General features: G+C 38.4%; 5 protein-coding genes across 5 annotated transcripts; 2 read left to right on the forward strand and 3 right to left on the reverse strand. All coding sequences in view use genetic code 12, as the record gives it.

Annotated features, from left to right (window-relative positions):
* Positions 1-139: 139 nt before the first annotated feature.
* On the reverse strand, positions 140-2,359 carry I9W82_003214 (uncharacterized protein; the record flags this gene model as incomplete). The annotated part of the gene is made up of 2 exons (XM_067692156.1): positions 140-2,035; positions 2,192-2,359. 2 exons carry the CDS (start codon positions 2,357-2,359, stop codon positions 140-142), a joined length of 2,064 nt encoding a protein of 687 aa, XP_067548563.1.
* Positions 2,360-4,241: 1,882 nt separating this feature from the next.
* Positions 4,242-5,216, forward strand: I9W82_003215 (uncharacterized protein; the record flags this gene model as incomplete). The annotated part of the gene is made up of 1 exon (XM_067692157.1): positions 4,242-5,216. One exon carries the CDS (start codon positions 4,242-4,244, stop codon positions 5,214-5,216), a length of 975 nt encoding a protein of 324 aa, XP_067548564.1.
* Positions 5,217-5,718: 502 nt separating this feature from the next.
* ISU1 (iron-binding protein) lies at positions 5,719-6,324 on the reverse strand (the record flags this gene model as incomplete). The annotated part of the gene is made up of 1 exon (XM_067692158.1): positions 5,719-6,324. The coding sequence occupies one exon, from the start codon at positions 6,322-6,324 to the stop codon at positions 5,719-5,721; it is 606 nt and encodes a 201-aa protein (XP_067548565.1).
* Positions 6,325-7,745: 1,421 nt separating this feature from the next.
* LPI9 (protein phosphatase regulator) lies at positions 7,746-11,741 on the forward strand (the record flags this gene model as incomplete). The annotated part of the gene is made up of 1 exon (XM_067692159.1): positions 7,746-11,741. The coding sequence occupies one exon, from the start codon at positions 7,746-7,748 to the stop codon at positions 11,739-11,741; it is 3,996 nt and encodes a 1,331-aa protein (XP_067548566.1).
* Positions 11,742-11,840: 99 nt separating this feature from the next.
* On the reverse strand, positions 11,841-12,734 carry RPL5 (60S ribosomal protein uL18; the record flags this gene model as incomplete). Its single annotated transcript, XM_067692160.1, has 1 exon — positions 11,841-12,734. One exon carries the CDS (start codon positions 12,732-12,734, stop codon positions 11,841-11,843), a length of 894 nt encoding a protein of 297 aa, XP_067548567.1.
* Between the last annotated feature and the right edge of the window lie 1,469 nt (positions 12,735-14,203).

The following is a 14,203-nucleotide window of genomic DNA, read 5'->3' on the forward strand; positions in this document are numbered from 1 at the left end:
TTCATCTCTCTAATGAGATCTCTTGAAAATTGCGCCACTGTCATAGATCCAATAGCTTTGTTGGTTATTTATGCAGCCAGTAGCAGCAGCAATTCAAAAGTGTGTATGACACTAGTTGGAATATGTAAAGCATGTATGCTTAGAACTGGAATTCGGATTCAACATCCAGTTCAGCACAATTCAATGCAGGAGGACTGCGTGGATGCAATTCTCCTCTAAAATCTGGGTCATCAAAGACATGTTCAGCCATGGCCAATCCCGCATCATACCCTTGCTTCCAATTACGATATGGCTCCAAACCATCTTCGTATATATTGTAACCATCGGGATATCTTTTCAATGTACAACTGTGACCATCTTTTTCATGCTGGGCCTGAGCCAATCCATCACGATACCCCTGATCCCAATCGTTATATGGTTTCCAACCATCACGGTATAAATCCCAATTAGCTGGATATAAGTTCAATGGTTCCCTAGCATTTGGAGTCACATTTGTGACATTTTCAATGCGGTTGACAACATTTTCCAAATTTCCAGTACCAGCATTAAGGACATCGTTGACTTGGACAGATTCTTCAGTAGGGTTACACGAAGTCAACTTCTTAGCTGTTTTACTTCTCTGCTTCTTTCCCTTCTTTTTCTCCTTTCTCCTTGATTTAGAATCTTCGGCACTAACCTGCTCTAAACACGTCAAACCAGCAGGGTCTCTCTTACCGAAACTAAACCAATTTTTCACAGAAGCTTTGAATTGCTTCAACTTTTCCAGCAAAGTGATTTTCAGGGGCAAGTCAACAGGAGGAGGAACAAAAACCCCATGACAAGGGAGCAATGCAAGCTCTGCGGCAATGGTGGTTTCATCATATGGGACATTTGGAACCCAAACTTTTGCAAGATATGGACCAAAATCTGGACAAACCCTCCCGTTTCGAACCGGGAAGTGGTGTACATTAGGCGCATTCACCTGTGGTTTTTTCTTGAATGACCACCATTTTGTGTTTGCAACGCGAACCTTCTTGTGTTGAACACGGTTGCCAGCACTTTCAATTTCATTAGTGCTCTTGCCATGGTAATCCTTACAGACGTTCTTGGACTTCCTTCCGAAATTAAAAGCCTTTAAACTGAACTTTTTCCATTTTGGCATCACCACATCTCCATTATTTACAGACCAGGAAAAGATTTCAGTGGGACCAGCAGCAGCAGAATAAGTAACATAATTGGGAGAAACAGTTCCATAAGCAGGCTTAGAAGATTTCAACTTTTTGGCCGCTTTTCTTTTTCTCTTGTATTCCTTTCTCCTCTCTTTTTGCCTTAACGTTCTAGAATCTTTGGCACTAGCCTGCTCTAAACACGTCAAACCAGCAGGGTTCTTTTTGCTGAATCCTAACCATTTTTGAATAGTGGATTTGAATTGCCATTTCTCCAGATTTACCACCAAAATGGGTCTCAGGGGCAAGACAACAGGGACAACAGGGACAGATGGAACAACAGGAGGAGCAAGATATGGGTTAAAGCTTGGACAAGGCTTTGCTTTTTGAACTGGTCGGTTGTTTAACTCGGAAGCATCAGGTAAACCAGGACCAGTGGTAAATTCAGAATTCAATTTTTTTCTCCTGAATAAATTTTTCCACTTTGCAACACCAACTTTCTTCTGTTCAGCAGTAGCAACAGCTTGTTGACCATATCCACGCTCTTCAACTTGAGGACTCACAACTGGCTGTTCAACTTCAGTATTAACAACAGATGGTTCAATTTGGTTAGTGAACGAATTGGTAATTTCGGGAATTGGGGCTAATACTGTCTTTTCAATTGGAGAAGCTGCAGTTAATTCATTTGGATGGTGGTATGGATTGTAGTATCCATTTGGTCCCGTTTTCAATCCATTAGCTGCATACAGCATATCCTTTCTGGCATCACATTCGTCTTTCCAGTCAGGTCTGTGGTTGGTTCTTAATGATCTCTTGAATCCAACACCTGAGTTTCCTCTTGCATCTTCAACTCTCTTCTCTTGACACAACTTAAACCCTCCTCTATCTCTCTCAAATTTAATATCAAAATCTGGACATTTAGCTGAATTGGTGGGTTCAGCTTTTTCATTTTGAATTGGTGAAGTGGTTGTAATTTGAATGTCGTTTTATGTAGGTTGATGATTAGCAGTGTTGGTGAAGGCACTGACTAATCCAGTTGAATAAACGTTTGGGGTAGTAACATTAGTGTTGGGTGCTAAATTACGCAATCTGTCAGCTCTTTCAGCTTCTTCAGCTCTTTCAATTCTCTTTCTTCTTTCGGTTCTCCAATACTTAAGGGGGTCATATGGCTCTGTTGGAGACATCGACTTCAGTTGCGGTAATTTGAGTGACATCCTACTGGGGTGAGAAGAAGAAAAGAGAAGAAAAAGGGGAAGGAAACAGTCAAATTTAAATGGTTTGTTGGTATGGATTTTCGTGATTAATTTGGTGAGTCTGACAGAATATCAAAAAAAGAATAAGAAATATAAATTATACCCCTCCCCCGCCTTTAGGACAGACACAATTTATGTATCGATATAGATGAATTGTGTGTCTGTCTCTCTTTTTTAGTATGCTGTATAGCTATATTATGAGTGCAGCTGTTTTAGTTCTGCTTGCAGTTGTAGAGGGATTATTTGTACTTCAAAGTGATAAGACTATACACTTTAAGCCAAGTGAGGTACAGTTGGTTTAGCTAGTTGTCTACTGCTTATGGTATATATTCTACTAGCTAGCTGGATAGCTCAGTAGATGTGATTCCATTCTCTGTTGTCTGTGTCTGTTGTCTGGATTTGTGTCTGTCTGATTTGTATTTTATTTTTTTTTTTTGAGTTTTTGCAACCAAGTAGTTAAGAGTGAGGCAAAATACGAAATATATTTTTTTAGTATGCAAAGAGTAGGCACAGACAACAGACACGAAATTTACGATAACTTCGTATATCTCTAAATATCTCTATTAACTCATCCTTGGTTTGAAAGTTGACTACAGTAGGGCTTTCTTCCTTTTTACCTGAGGCTCGAACCCTTGTTTTTCCTGCATCACCTTATTTTTCAAAACTCATTCTATAGTAACTTCCTCTCAACTCCAGATTGTTTGTGCCGTTTTCATCAATGAAGTATTCGCTCTTGTCACCACCCCACTCAGGCTCTCCTATATCACTTATATTCGCCATATCACTATATTGATCAAAATCTGTAGTTCCGACCTCGTTTGACATTCTGGCATAAAAATCACCACCACTAGATCTCTTGGTTATGTTTATTTCCCTTCAGTTTTGCAATGTTATAGATACTTCAATATTCTTCAACTTCATGACAAAAGGGCCACGAACGACTACATCTTCGTCTTACATGCCCATCAGGTCCACTTTAGTCTGTCCGTATATCACACACGATGGTAGTATATTCAGGTATCACTGCTTGTTCATCCTTGGTCTTCTCTATCGCCTTTTGGGCACTCTCTTGAAGCGTGTATAGGTTTGCGAGTCCTTATGTAAGTCTCTGAAAAACTTCGAATGATGAATCATAATTATACAAGCGGTTTGGTTCCTCCGCATCCACCACATTTAGTAGTTTTCCTAAAGCAGAACCCTCGACATTCGTTGCAAATGGGATTGATTCAACGACCATTTCCATTCCTGTGTTTTCCTCCACGCAAATAGTTGGACATAATGGTGGGTACTCTCATCCTGATTTAACTCGAAATTTTCACTCTAAGCCACTGCATTTCCTCAAAACGTTTTACATCAGTCACGATCTCCAATTCTTGACCACCGAGATCTCTGAAATCTACCAGTGCCTTTGTTGTACGAATAAAATTTTCATTGATTGGGTGACTTCAGCTACGAAGTGGATGACACTCCTGAGGTGGATCATAGTCTTGCCCCACTCATGGTTTGCCATACTGGACACAATGACCTTCTTTTTCGTATTCATTTAGCTGCGATTAAAACGAGGATATCTTCATCAATACTAGAGAATCTTCTTCATCCTAACAAAAGGCCAATGATGCGTGTATGTGGAATCTGCTCATTGGGCATTGAAATGGAGCACTCCTTTGGATGTCATTTTCTTATGATGTTATGATGTGATATGTAAATAGCGTGTATGGTATGGGGTGTTTTGTCAGTAAAGTTTTTCTGAACGAATCATATGAAATGCATCAAATATATTGTTGAATTCTCATTGCACACAGACACACCTTCACCTTGCCACAGGTATCTGCTGCTCATAACCATGCCTATTGAAGAACTCCATCGAGTGACCCCAGAACCTGTTTTCACGCTAGAGGAGGGAGAAGATGAATTGAACTCTCTTAACAAAGACTTGCACCATCTGCGTCATCATGATCATCACAGCAACGACCACAGTTCATCAAAGAAGCCAATATCACGACACTTTATCCCAATACTATATCGTATTCAAAAATACAGTGCCTACACTTTTGTAACGTTCTTGGGTATTCATGCCACATCAGTAATACTTGTGCCGATAATTCCAGTTGATAAAGAGCTCAAACAACAGGTATTCTCCCTAGCTAAAGCTGTTTATCAAGATATACCATTTTTTGAAACAATCGCCATCATTGGTGCCTCTTTAGTTCATATTGGCGCTGGATTTGGGTTAAGATTATTGCGTGGATACAAGAAACATCAATTACATAGGAAATTACAACAAAAAGATCATATCAGACATAGACTAGTAATGAACAACAATGATTCATTCAACATCAGAGATGATGATGATGACATTGGATTTGGTGGGTTATCAAGCATTTTCGGATTAGGATATAGGAAATCCTTCATTTCGAAGCTTTTGGGGATTACACCGTTACAGTTTTCAGGATACTTGTTGATCCCGTTTGTCGCTTACCATTATTACAAGTTTAGGTATGTGCCAATGTCAATTGAAGGTGATTCATCAATGATTAATTTGGAATACGTTTCATATGTATTGAATTTAAAGCATCCTAGGTTTCAAGCTTTGGCACTTCTGGGATTGGTTTGGGTCATGTCGTATCATTTCACTAATGGAATAATGAAGTTGAATTCATGGTATAGTAAGAAATGCAAGCGCATTGGCTTGGCAATTGTGAACTTATTGGGTGGTTGTGGAATGATTGCCGTTTATTTATTTAAAAAGGAAGAGATTGATAGTGGAGGTTTCCTTGGAAAAGTGTTTACCAAGTACATTAATTCGTACTTGTTGTAAGTGGGTAAGAGATGCTGAGTGTATATAGATGTTTGAATGTATTTATTGTCTGAAGCGGTTGTAAGAGCCACTGAGTAATCAAAGCCATCTAATTGGGCAATTGAGGGCCCAACCACAAAAGCGAGGTACAACTGTGCACTCGCTACGTGCCAGCCCCCCCAGAAGAGGTGATTTTACATTCGATTCATCTAATATATATATATATATGCCGTGTTGCATTTACTAAATCAAAGAAATATACACATAACTGAAACAAAGTGAATTGCATCTCCCATCCAGTACAATTCTTGAACAAAACCCCATAGTTACACTTCCCACCAGCACTTCGTTATTGAACGATGATTAGGGAATTGAACTCGCTCTAGCAAATACTCGGTGACACAAACAATACACCCCACGTGTGTGCGTGTGCGTGTGCGTGTGCGTGTGCGTGAGTGAGTGTGTGTGTGTCTCTAAATTATAATCATTCACCTTTCGTAAAAAAAAAGACTTCCCCAAAAACTTAAGCAGTTACATTAGCTGTGGCTGGTTCAGTAGCAGTTGCTTCTGGGCCTAAAGTTGGTTTCTTTACTAATCTCTTTGACTTGTAATCCTTCACTGCTGACTTGATAGCATCTTCAGCCAACATCGAGCAATGCAACTTGACAGGTGGCAACGACAATTCTTGAGCAATAAAAGTGTTTTTAATGGCCAAAGCTTCTTCTAAAGTCTTTCCCTTGACTAATTCGGTGGCATATGAACTACTAGCAATTGCTGAACCACAGCCAAAAGTTTTAAACTTGACATCTTCAATTTTACCAGTCTTTTCGTCAACCTTAATTTGTAATCTCATAACATCACCACAAGCTGGAGCACCAACTAAACCAGTACCGACATCATTGTCATTCTTGTTTAAAGTACCAACATTTCTTGGGTTTTCATAATGATCAATAACTTTCTCATGGTATGATCTCTTGAATAAGGTGTTGGCAGTGGGTATATTAGCTGATGGTGAAGCGGTTATTGGTGAAATGTGTGATGATACAGCCGGTATTGACAGCCTGATAATATTGTTTGATTGTGATTTGAGTAAGTTTCTTGAGTTCCTAATAATTGACCTTGAAATCATTGCTATTGTATTAGTTTAATATGGTATTTGATAAAGAAAAAAAGTTGATCAAGTATATCTCTGATTGGTTTGATGTCTTTTATAAAGTAAAAGAAAATTTTAATGTGCGTGTATATAGAGATTTATATATGTTTTTTTGTGTATTGTATTAATCATCAATAGAACATGAAATAAAAAAAAAAGACTTTCTCGTTCTTAACTATGTGTGTTGAGGTGTATGTATTATTATGTCATTTATTTGGTAAACGATACACTACCTCTTACTTTTTATATACACTCCATTGTACTATGTTTGTGCTTTATCAGTTTCATCTTCCGAAAAACAAATACAAAATACTATTGTACAACTATACACTACCCAATAATTGCGTAAATTTAATTGGCTAGATTTGTTATTGTACTGCACAGACCAAAATTTCAGATGACCCGGATCCGAAAAAAGGAAACTTTTATTTCTTTTCCTTTTTTTTTTCCAAAAAATTGAGGGGAAATTTAAATGATAAAAAAAGAAAAGGAGAAGGAAGGAAGGGAGTGTGTGTGTGTGTGTGTGAAAAGGAGATAAAACGGTCACACCTGATTGATGGCAAATTTACAACTTCTCTGTATCACTGTTCTCTCTATTGTCATATGTACGCTGATCAGTCCTACCGTGTTTAACGCTTTAAAGACACTATAAATTTAGATTAACTAACTCCTTTTTTTTTTTTGATTGGAAAACGTGGGTGGTAGCGTATCTCAGAAAAAGGAAAGTTTTACGGACTCGGACTAAAGCCTTTTACTGCCCATAAGGGAGGTTAAGTCCGTTTGCTTGTGGAGAGCCGACAGAGCGAATTCTTTGTAGATAAGGATAGGCTAGAAAAGAATTATTATTATTATTATTATTATTATTATTATCACTTGGTTTCTTATCTACTTTTAACCTTGTTTTTGTTCAGATATTCTTCCCCGCATCTCATTGAACGTTTGAGTTCAAAAGGGATTTGTTGTTGTTGTTGTTCTTCCCTTTTTCAGCCTGCGTGGAACACTTCTACGAAACACACGTGAAAGTTGTCATTGTAATTGCTCTTCTTCTTCTTCTTCTTCTTCCTCCGCCGTTGCATTCCATTTGTCCCTCCACATTTGTTTTGTCCTTGTCGCCGTTGCTTTTGTGGCTAGAATTTATTACGTAAAAGTTAAATTACGGTCAATCTCGAAAAGTAGTCACGTGTTGTCGGAGTATCTTTTTTTTTTTTTTATTGTTGTCAATCTGCTATAAATTATTTACAACCCTCTCTTCTTTAACAATCATTGATTTCCCCACTAATCAGCTCTATCATCAACTTATTATTATTGATCCTACAAGAACAGATCACTGTACATCTTTCTCCAAAAAGAAAAGTAAAACAAGCTGAACTACCCACTTTCATTTACATAGGAAAATCATGCTGGAACCAAGCTTAGCCCCGGTCGACGACAAGCATGAACTCCCTACACAAACACCAACACAACAGAACAATCCAAGTAATATTACTATCACGAACCCACATCAAAAGCCTCCTTCTGAGGGAATGAGAACTGGAGTTGCCAATGATGATGTCGATTGGTTGTTTCGTGGAAAGTCGAAAAAGATTGTCAAGAAGTTGGCTTCAAGTAATGAACAGAAGGATGCAAAAGTGCAGAATGATGGTAATAGGGGCAAAGACACAGTACAGAATGGATCTCAGCCTGAGAGGAGGAAGTCCGAGGAAGAGGAAGCTGCTAGTGGCATAACTCAATCATCACAGCCACTGCAACAAAGAAGGCGGTCGAGTGACCGCACACAAGAGGCAGCACCACCAAGTACGCCAGGACAGAAGCCAAAATCAACTGAAGCAGGCACTGATGCAACACCTACAACACCAACTGATCCTCCCGCAAGTGCTCGTTCACCAGCTACTCCCGCCACCTCTCAACCTGAAAAATCGTCAAAGTTGGATCGATTAATTGGACGCTCTCGCTCTGCTTCTGCTTCATCTGTGCAACAAGCAAAGGCACAACCTCCAACAACACCTGCATCCGCAATCGCCAGCAACACCAGACGCAGTAGCAGCTTTAATTTTGCTCTGCCCTCGTTAACCAGTGACTTGGTATACAATGATCACGATGAAGCATTAGTTTCCCAAAAACAAACAGGTTCATCTCCAAATACTTCATCGGCTAGCTCACCTGGTGTGACCCGTTCCAACAGTGGCAAGAAGGGTTTATTCAGCTCATTATCATCAAAATTCAAGAGTCTGTCTTCACAACAACAACAACAACAACAACAACAACAACAACAACAACAACAATCACCTGTGCAGACACCAGTATCACCAAAGTTGAACCCAAGTCTAATTGGATCAGGTGCAAACCCCAAAAGAAACGAAGATCTAATATCAATGACTGATAAATTACCTGCAGGTATGGGCATCCCGTCACGCAGGAGAGGTTCAAGTCTCTCGAAGTCAGGTTCGGGACTGTTATTTAAAGATTCTTATCAGGATGAGAATCCAATCAGCTCTTCACCAAATGAAGGAAGAGGCTTTTTCAGAAGAAGATCTTCAGCAGCACCACTTTCAAGAACCAATTCTGCACCCACTAGACCACAGCGCATCGTGTTGAATAAGAATAAGGATAGAAAACCAATTCCATTAAGAGATTTGAAAGATGTCAAGCTTCGTCGTGTTTCTTTTGCCATTGATAAATTAGAATACGATCCTCAGCAACAGATTCCTTCTAGGAGGCCAAGAAGGGGCGATGTTTTGATTCCTCAAGATTTAAATGCGCCACCACCAAGATTGTGCATGGGTATTGCTTCAAGTGAAGGAAGTAAGGATAATCAAGTGCAAGGAGCACAATATAGTGAGAGAGATGTAGCATTAGCCATTGAAGCGCAAAAAAGAGCTTTAGCTGAAGCAGAGAAACATTCATATGAAGCGCATTTACAAGCCAAAAGGATTGCTCAAGAAGTTGCCAATTTCAAACCATCAAAATTGAAGCTGAGAGACGGTGATGTTGGCGAGATTGAAGAAGAGGAGGAGAAGGAGATTGATGCTAAAGTTAGCCGTCGAAAATTGGCCCATGATGCTCAAATTGATCAACCATTGCATGTACATGAACAGCATTTTGAGGATGAACCAGAACAAATGGAGAAAGGAATGAAGTTGGAGACTATTTACACTAGATGTTGCCATTTGAGAGAAATTTTACTTATACCTGCTACTTTAAAACAATTGAAAAATAAAGAAGCTCCATTGGAAGTGTTGAAGATGCTCAACCCCAAGCCAACATTGATTGATGTCTTGTCATTTTCTGATTTCATCGCTATTACCCCTATTAATGCTGTAATTTTCGACAATGTCACCATGACGACTGAGATGTTGAAAATCATTCTCGGCTGTTTATCCCAAAACAAGGCATTGGAAAAACTTTCATTGCGAAATGTTGCTATTGATAATCATGGATGGAAGTTTTTATGTGCATTCTTGGCGCAAAACAAAACCGTCAAAAAATTGGATATTTCTCAACAACGTATCAAATCAGACGCTAGTCCTGAATGCATTCGAGGTAATTTGAACTGGAGTTTGTTTACCCAGTCAATTGTGTACCGAGGCGGTATGGAGGAATTGGTTATTAATGGATGCAAGTTATCTGATGACGTGTTTAAAGAGTTGATTAATAAGGCAGTCAAGATTGCAACTAGAAGGTTGGGTGTGGCGGCAATTGAAATGAATGTTGCCAAAGCGCAAATTGTGGCTAACTATATCTCCGACCCTAAAGCAAATTGTGTTGGAGTTGATATTGCATTCAATGACTTGAGCCAAGGTCAATTACGACCATTTATTGACACATTCAATGGTGGAAATGACAAGTTGATGTTTCTTTCAATCAACTCCACCCAATTGACTGATGTGAAGGAAACATCTGACTTGTTGAAGAGTTTGATCAATGTGAAGATGTTGAGGTTTTTCGACATGAGCTCAATTCCAGATGTGTTTCCTGAAATCATTTCCTCATTAGCTGAGTACTTGCCTCAGTATACCAACTTAAGAAGGCTTCATTTGGATTTGAATGAGCTAACTGCTCAAGCAATTGGATCAATTGCCATGTTTTTACACAAGGTGCCCAATTTGGTTCATTTGTCACTTTTAGGTAATCGGAATTTGAACCATTCAGCAGCAGCTACATTATATGCTGCTGTTAAACAATCAACAACACTATTTGCCTTGGATCTTGATTATGATTTAGTTAGTGATGAATTATCACAACGGATTGCATTTTATCTTATGAGGAATATGGATATGTCATTGAATACCCAATACCCAATGACATCATTAAACAAAGAAGAGGATCTTATGTATGATGGTTCATTATTGATGGAAACGGCTGAGAAGTTGTTGACTGAAATGGATAAATCCGAAAAGAAGCAAGATTATAAAATTCAACAAATTGTATCCAATGCCATGCTTGAAAGGACAAGAGCAATTAGAAAAGAAATTCACATGGCGATTGATGATTTGTTTGCGAAAAGAGCTAATGGACAGTTGTCTTTTGAAGGTAAAGAAAGTCTAGTTCGGTTTTGTTTGTTGGACTCTTCGTTGGAAAAGATTTTTGATACATTTGAAGAGCATGCGCAAAAGGTGCCACCAGCGGATGGAGACCAGCAGCAACAGCAACAGCAACAACTTCAACAACAGCAACATCTGGATTCTACAGTGCACAATTTACCTCCACAAATCAAAGTTCAGGCTGAGCCAGATTCCTTACATCAAAGTTCAACAGAATTGATTAGTGCTGGTCCTATTTTATCACCCAGATCTTCAAGCTTTGCACCAGTTTCCTCTTACTTTTCCTCCAATGATGTAAACTTGACTCCTCATCAAGTTGTCGTGGAACCAAACGATGAAGGTAAAGATGTCATTATTGACAAGATTACAGGACGTCCCGTGCTCATGAGGTCAGCTAGTCAAAGCAGTGTACATGCCAAGCAGCAGGAAATCGAAGAAGGTGAGTTTCATAAATTGGGAATATTTATGCAACTGAGAGAAAACCCAACTGAAGAAGCCAATGGAGATGGTGGACCTAAGAAAGGTATACCCTTGTTGAATGCGTTGCCTTCTGGCTCTGAATTGAGAGATGCGATTATTGCGGCAAAGGGGATTGAAAATGTTGATGATTTGATTGACAAGATTAATAATAATAAGATTGGGCTTGAGATATTGGATAAGAATGGGGAGGGGCATGTGGAGAAGGGACAACAACTGCAAAAGCAAGATGGACATGAGGCTTCTGTTGCAACACCATATAAAACCACTACTCGTGACTTGGAAGAGCCCAAGGATGAGAAATTGAATCCAGTAGTTGATGAAGTTTATGATAAATTGTTGAATGATGCTGAACGTGTTAGACAGAAAACATGAGTAGAATATATAGAGTAAGCTACAAATTGTATTTACTTAAAAGCAAAAAGGAAAAAAAAAAATGGAATTTTTAATAAAGAATCTCTACTAAAATACCCTTTAATGTTCAGCTTGGAATTCAGCAATCTTCTTAGCAACCTTAGCATCTCTTTCAGCCTTGGACAATTTAGTTTGTCTATACTTCTTAGACTCAGCAGCATATTGTTCCTTGGTGAACTTCTTTTCAGTTGGCTTAAAAGAAGGATCTTCTCTAATTTTTTCATGAGCATTGGTGTAAATATCTTCAACATCTTCAGCTTCAATTTCATCAGCAATATAGTTCTTAAACAAAGTTCTGTATTTTTCTTCATCATCATCCATCAATTCTTCCATATATTCAGAAACGTGACCACCGAAAATGTATTTTCTCAACAATTCAGCATCCAATTCCTCAGCTTCGATATCCCAACCTGGGAATCTGTTTGGTGAGTGAGGAACATACAATCCACCATCAGAAGCACCTTTCAAGACACCAAAGACTCTAGCACCAGTGGTGGTTCTTTGTAAACCAATGTCCAAGAAAACCTTGAATGGTCTTGGTCCATCTTCGACAGCTTCAGTCAATTCATACTCACCTTCAACTTCTTCAACACCTTGGTAAGTTTCATCCAAACCTAATTTTTGCAAAGCTCTTCTAGCAACCAACAAACCAACGGCATAAGCAGCAGACCAGTTAGTCAAACCGTGCTTGATTCCATATCTTGGCAATTCATGAGCATAAGCTGCAGTGAAAACAACATCACCAGTAATTTGAGCACTGATGATTTGGGCAATGATGTCCTTGTTGGTGAATCTAACAACCAATCTGTACTTTGGAGTATTGTACTTGGCCTTGTGTTGAGTAACCAATCTCTTTCTTTGGTAGTAGTCGGTTTTACCTTCTTGTCTTCTACGGAAAGGAGTTTGGAATCTGGAGTGGTAAGCAGATGATTTTTGAGTCTTTTGGAAAGGCATTGTAAACTAATTAGCGATGTAGAGTAAAAGAAGAGGGTAGGATGGTGAAAATTTTTTTTTTCAATTTTAGAGAAAAGGGAAAAAATTCTGCAAAATTTTTCAGTCAATCGCACACGACTATTTTGAAAAAAAAAAAGAAGAAGAAGAAGGAAGCGGTAGCGCGAGTGAAAGCCCTACTTTTATGAAAACCACGCTCAGAAATGGACTTGACGTATGTGAGCACACATACTGCTAGGAGGTGGTACATTAGTTGATAAGAATTCCAGTGGAACAAATTGAGCAGGTGTTGATGTGTATGTTTCAGTTGTATTTCTAGCAACTACGCCTCCTAGGCGAAAGCTGGTATCTTCAACACACTTTGCCCTTATCTCAAAGTAATAAAACTACGCCAGCTCTTCGCGACTCAATCACCGTAAAATCTTTTGAGTTTCAGTAATGAGTCTTTGTTAGTTACAAAGTGGAAGATACAAAATAATATAATACGACAAAAAAAATAAGTAACACAATCTTTTCCCACTTTTGTAAACAGATGCAAAAACAAGAGAAAGGTGAAAATTTCAAATTATTATTTCTTTTTGAAAGGTTTGTGAATGAGCAAAATATTTTCACCAGTTGATGGAAACTTGGAGTATGGAAGGAAGTGACTGTGTATGTGTGAGAGGGAGTGGTAGAGCCAAAGTTGTATTCTATAAGATGGGAGTAGTACTTTATGTCCTCATTTCTGTTCTATCGGTATATCTTTGGTTAAGAAATACCTCTCGTTTGACACATTTTGCAATAGGCTAAGCTATACACCACTCGACACATAACAAAGGCCAGATGAAATTGGTTTAATATGAAACCGTATCTGTAGAGGTAGCTAATTATGGAAAAAGGAAAAAGTAAAAAGTAAAAAAAGGAAAGTATATTGATGAAAATCTAGAATCAATGAGATGTGGAGTTATTTTGTGGGTGCTAGTTTTGTAAACACCATCGTAAATGTTAGTTGTATTATATCGCACAGTATTCAGAAAAGCTCTGCAAGAGTTGCAATTTTGAAGATGCTATGTTACATCTATTTCATCTAAAGGACTTGGAATTGGAAACGTTTCTGTTTTCTTTTTAGTCCAACATTTTACGACCGGAAATGTGCAACAAAAGGTTTGTTTTTAGTGAGCCTATGTAACCAAAAGATCTTCTTTGATGTCACAAACTTTTAATGAGGGTAAAAAAACAAAAAAAAAAGAAAAAAAGAAGGTAAGGTTGATTATAACAAGTATAAGACTAATTAACAAAGTTACAGTAAGTAAGATGAGGTCACATCTTCTTTCTTTTGAGTGATGAAGATGATAAAGTTCAAAAAGGGTAAAATTTACATCTTAAAGTGTTCTACCGCCTTGAAGAAAAATGTAGAGATTTTAGAAGTTTGATGTAGTAGTATGTATTAAGGCGATCATAATTTTGAGAGTGTGATCTATAACAGTTGTGAT

Source organism: Candida metapsilosis (assembly GCF_017655625.1).
Source record: "Candida metapsilosis strain BP57 chromosome Unknown scaffold3, whole genome shotgun sequence".
Classification (NCBI taxonomy): domain Eukaryota; kingdom Fungi; phylum Ascomycota; class Pichiomycetes; order Serinales; family Debaryomycetaceae; genus Lodderomyces; species Lodderomyces metapsilosis.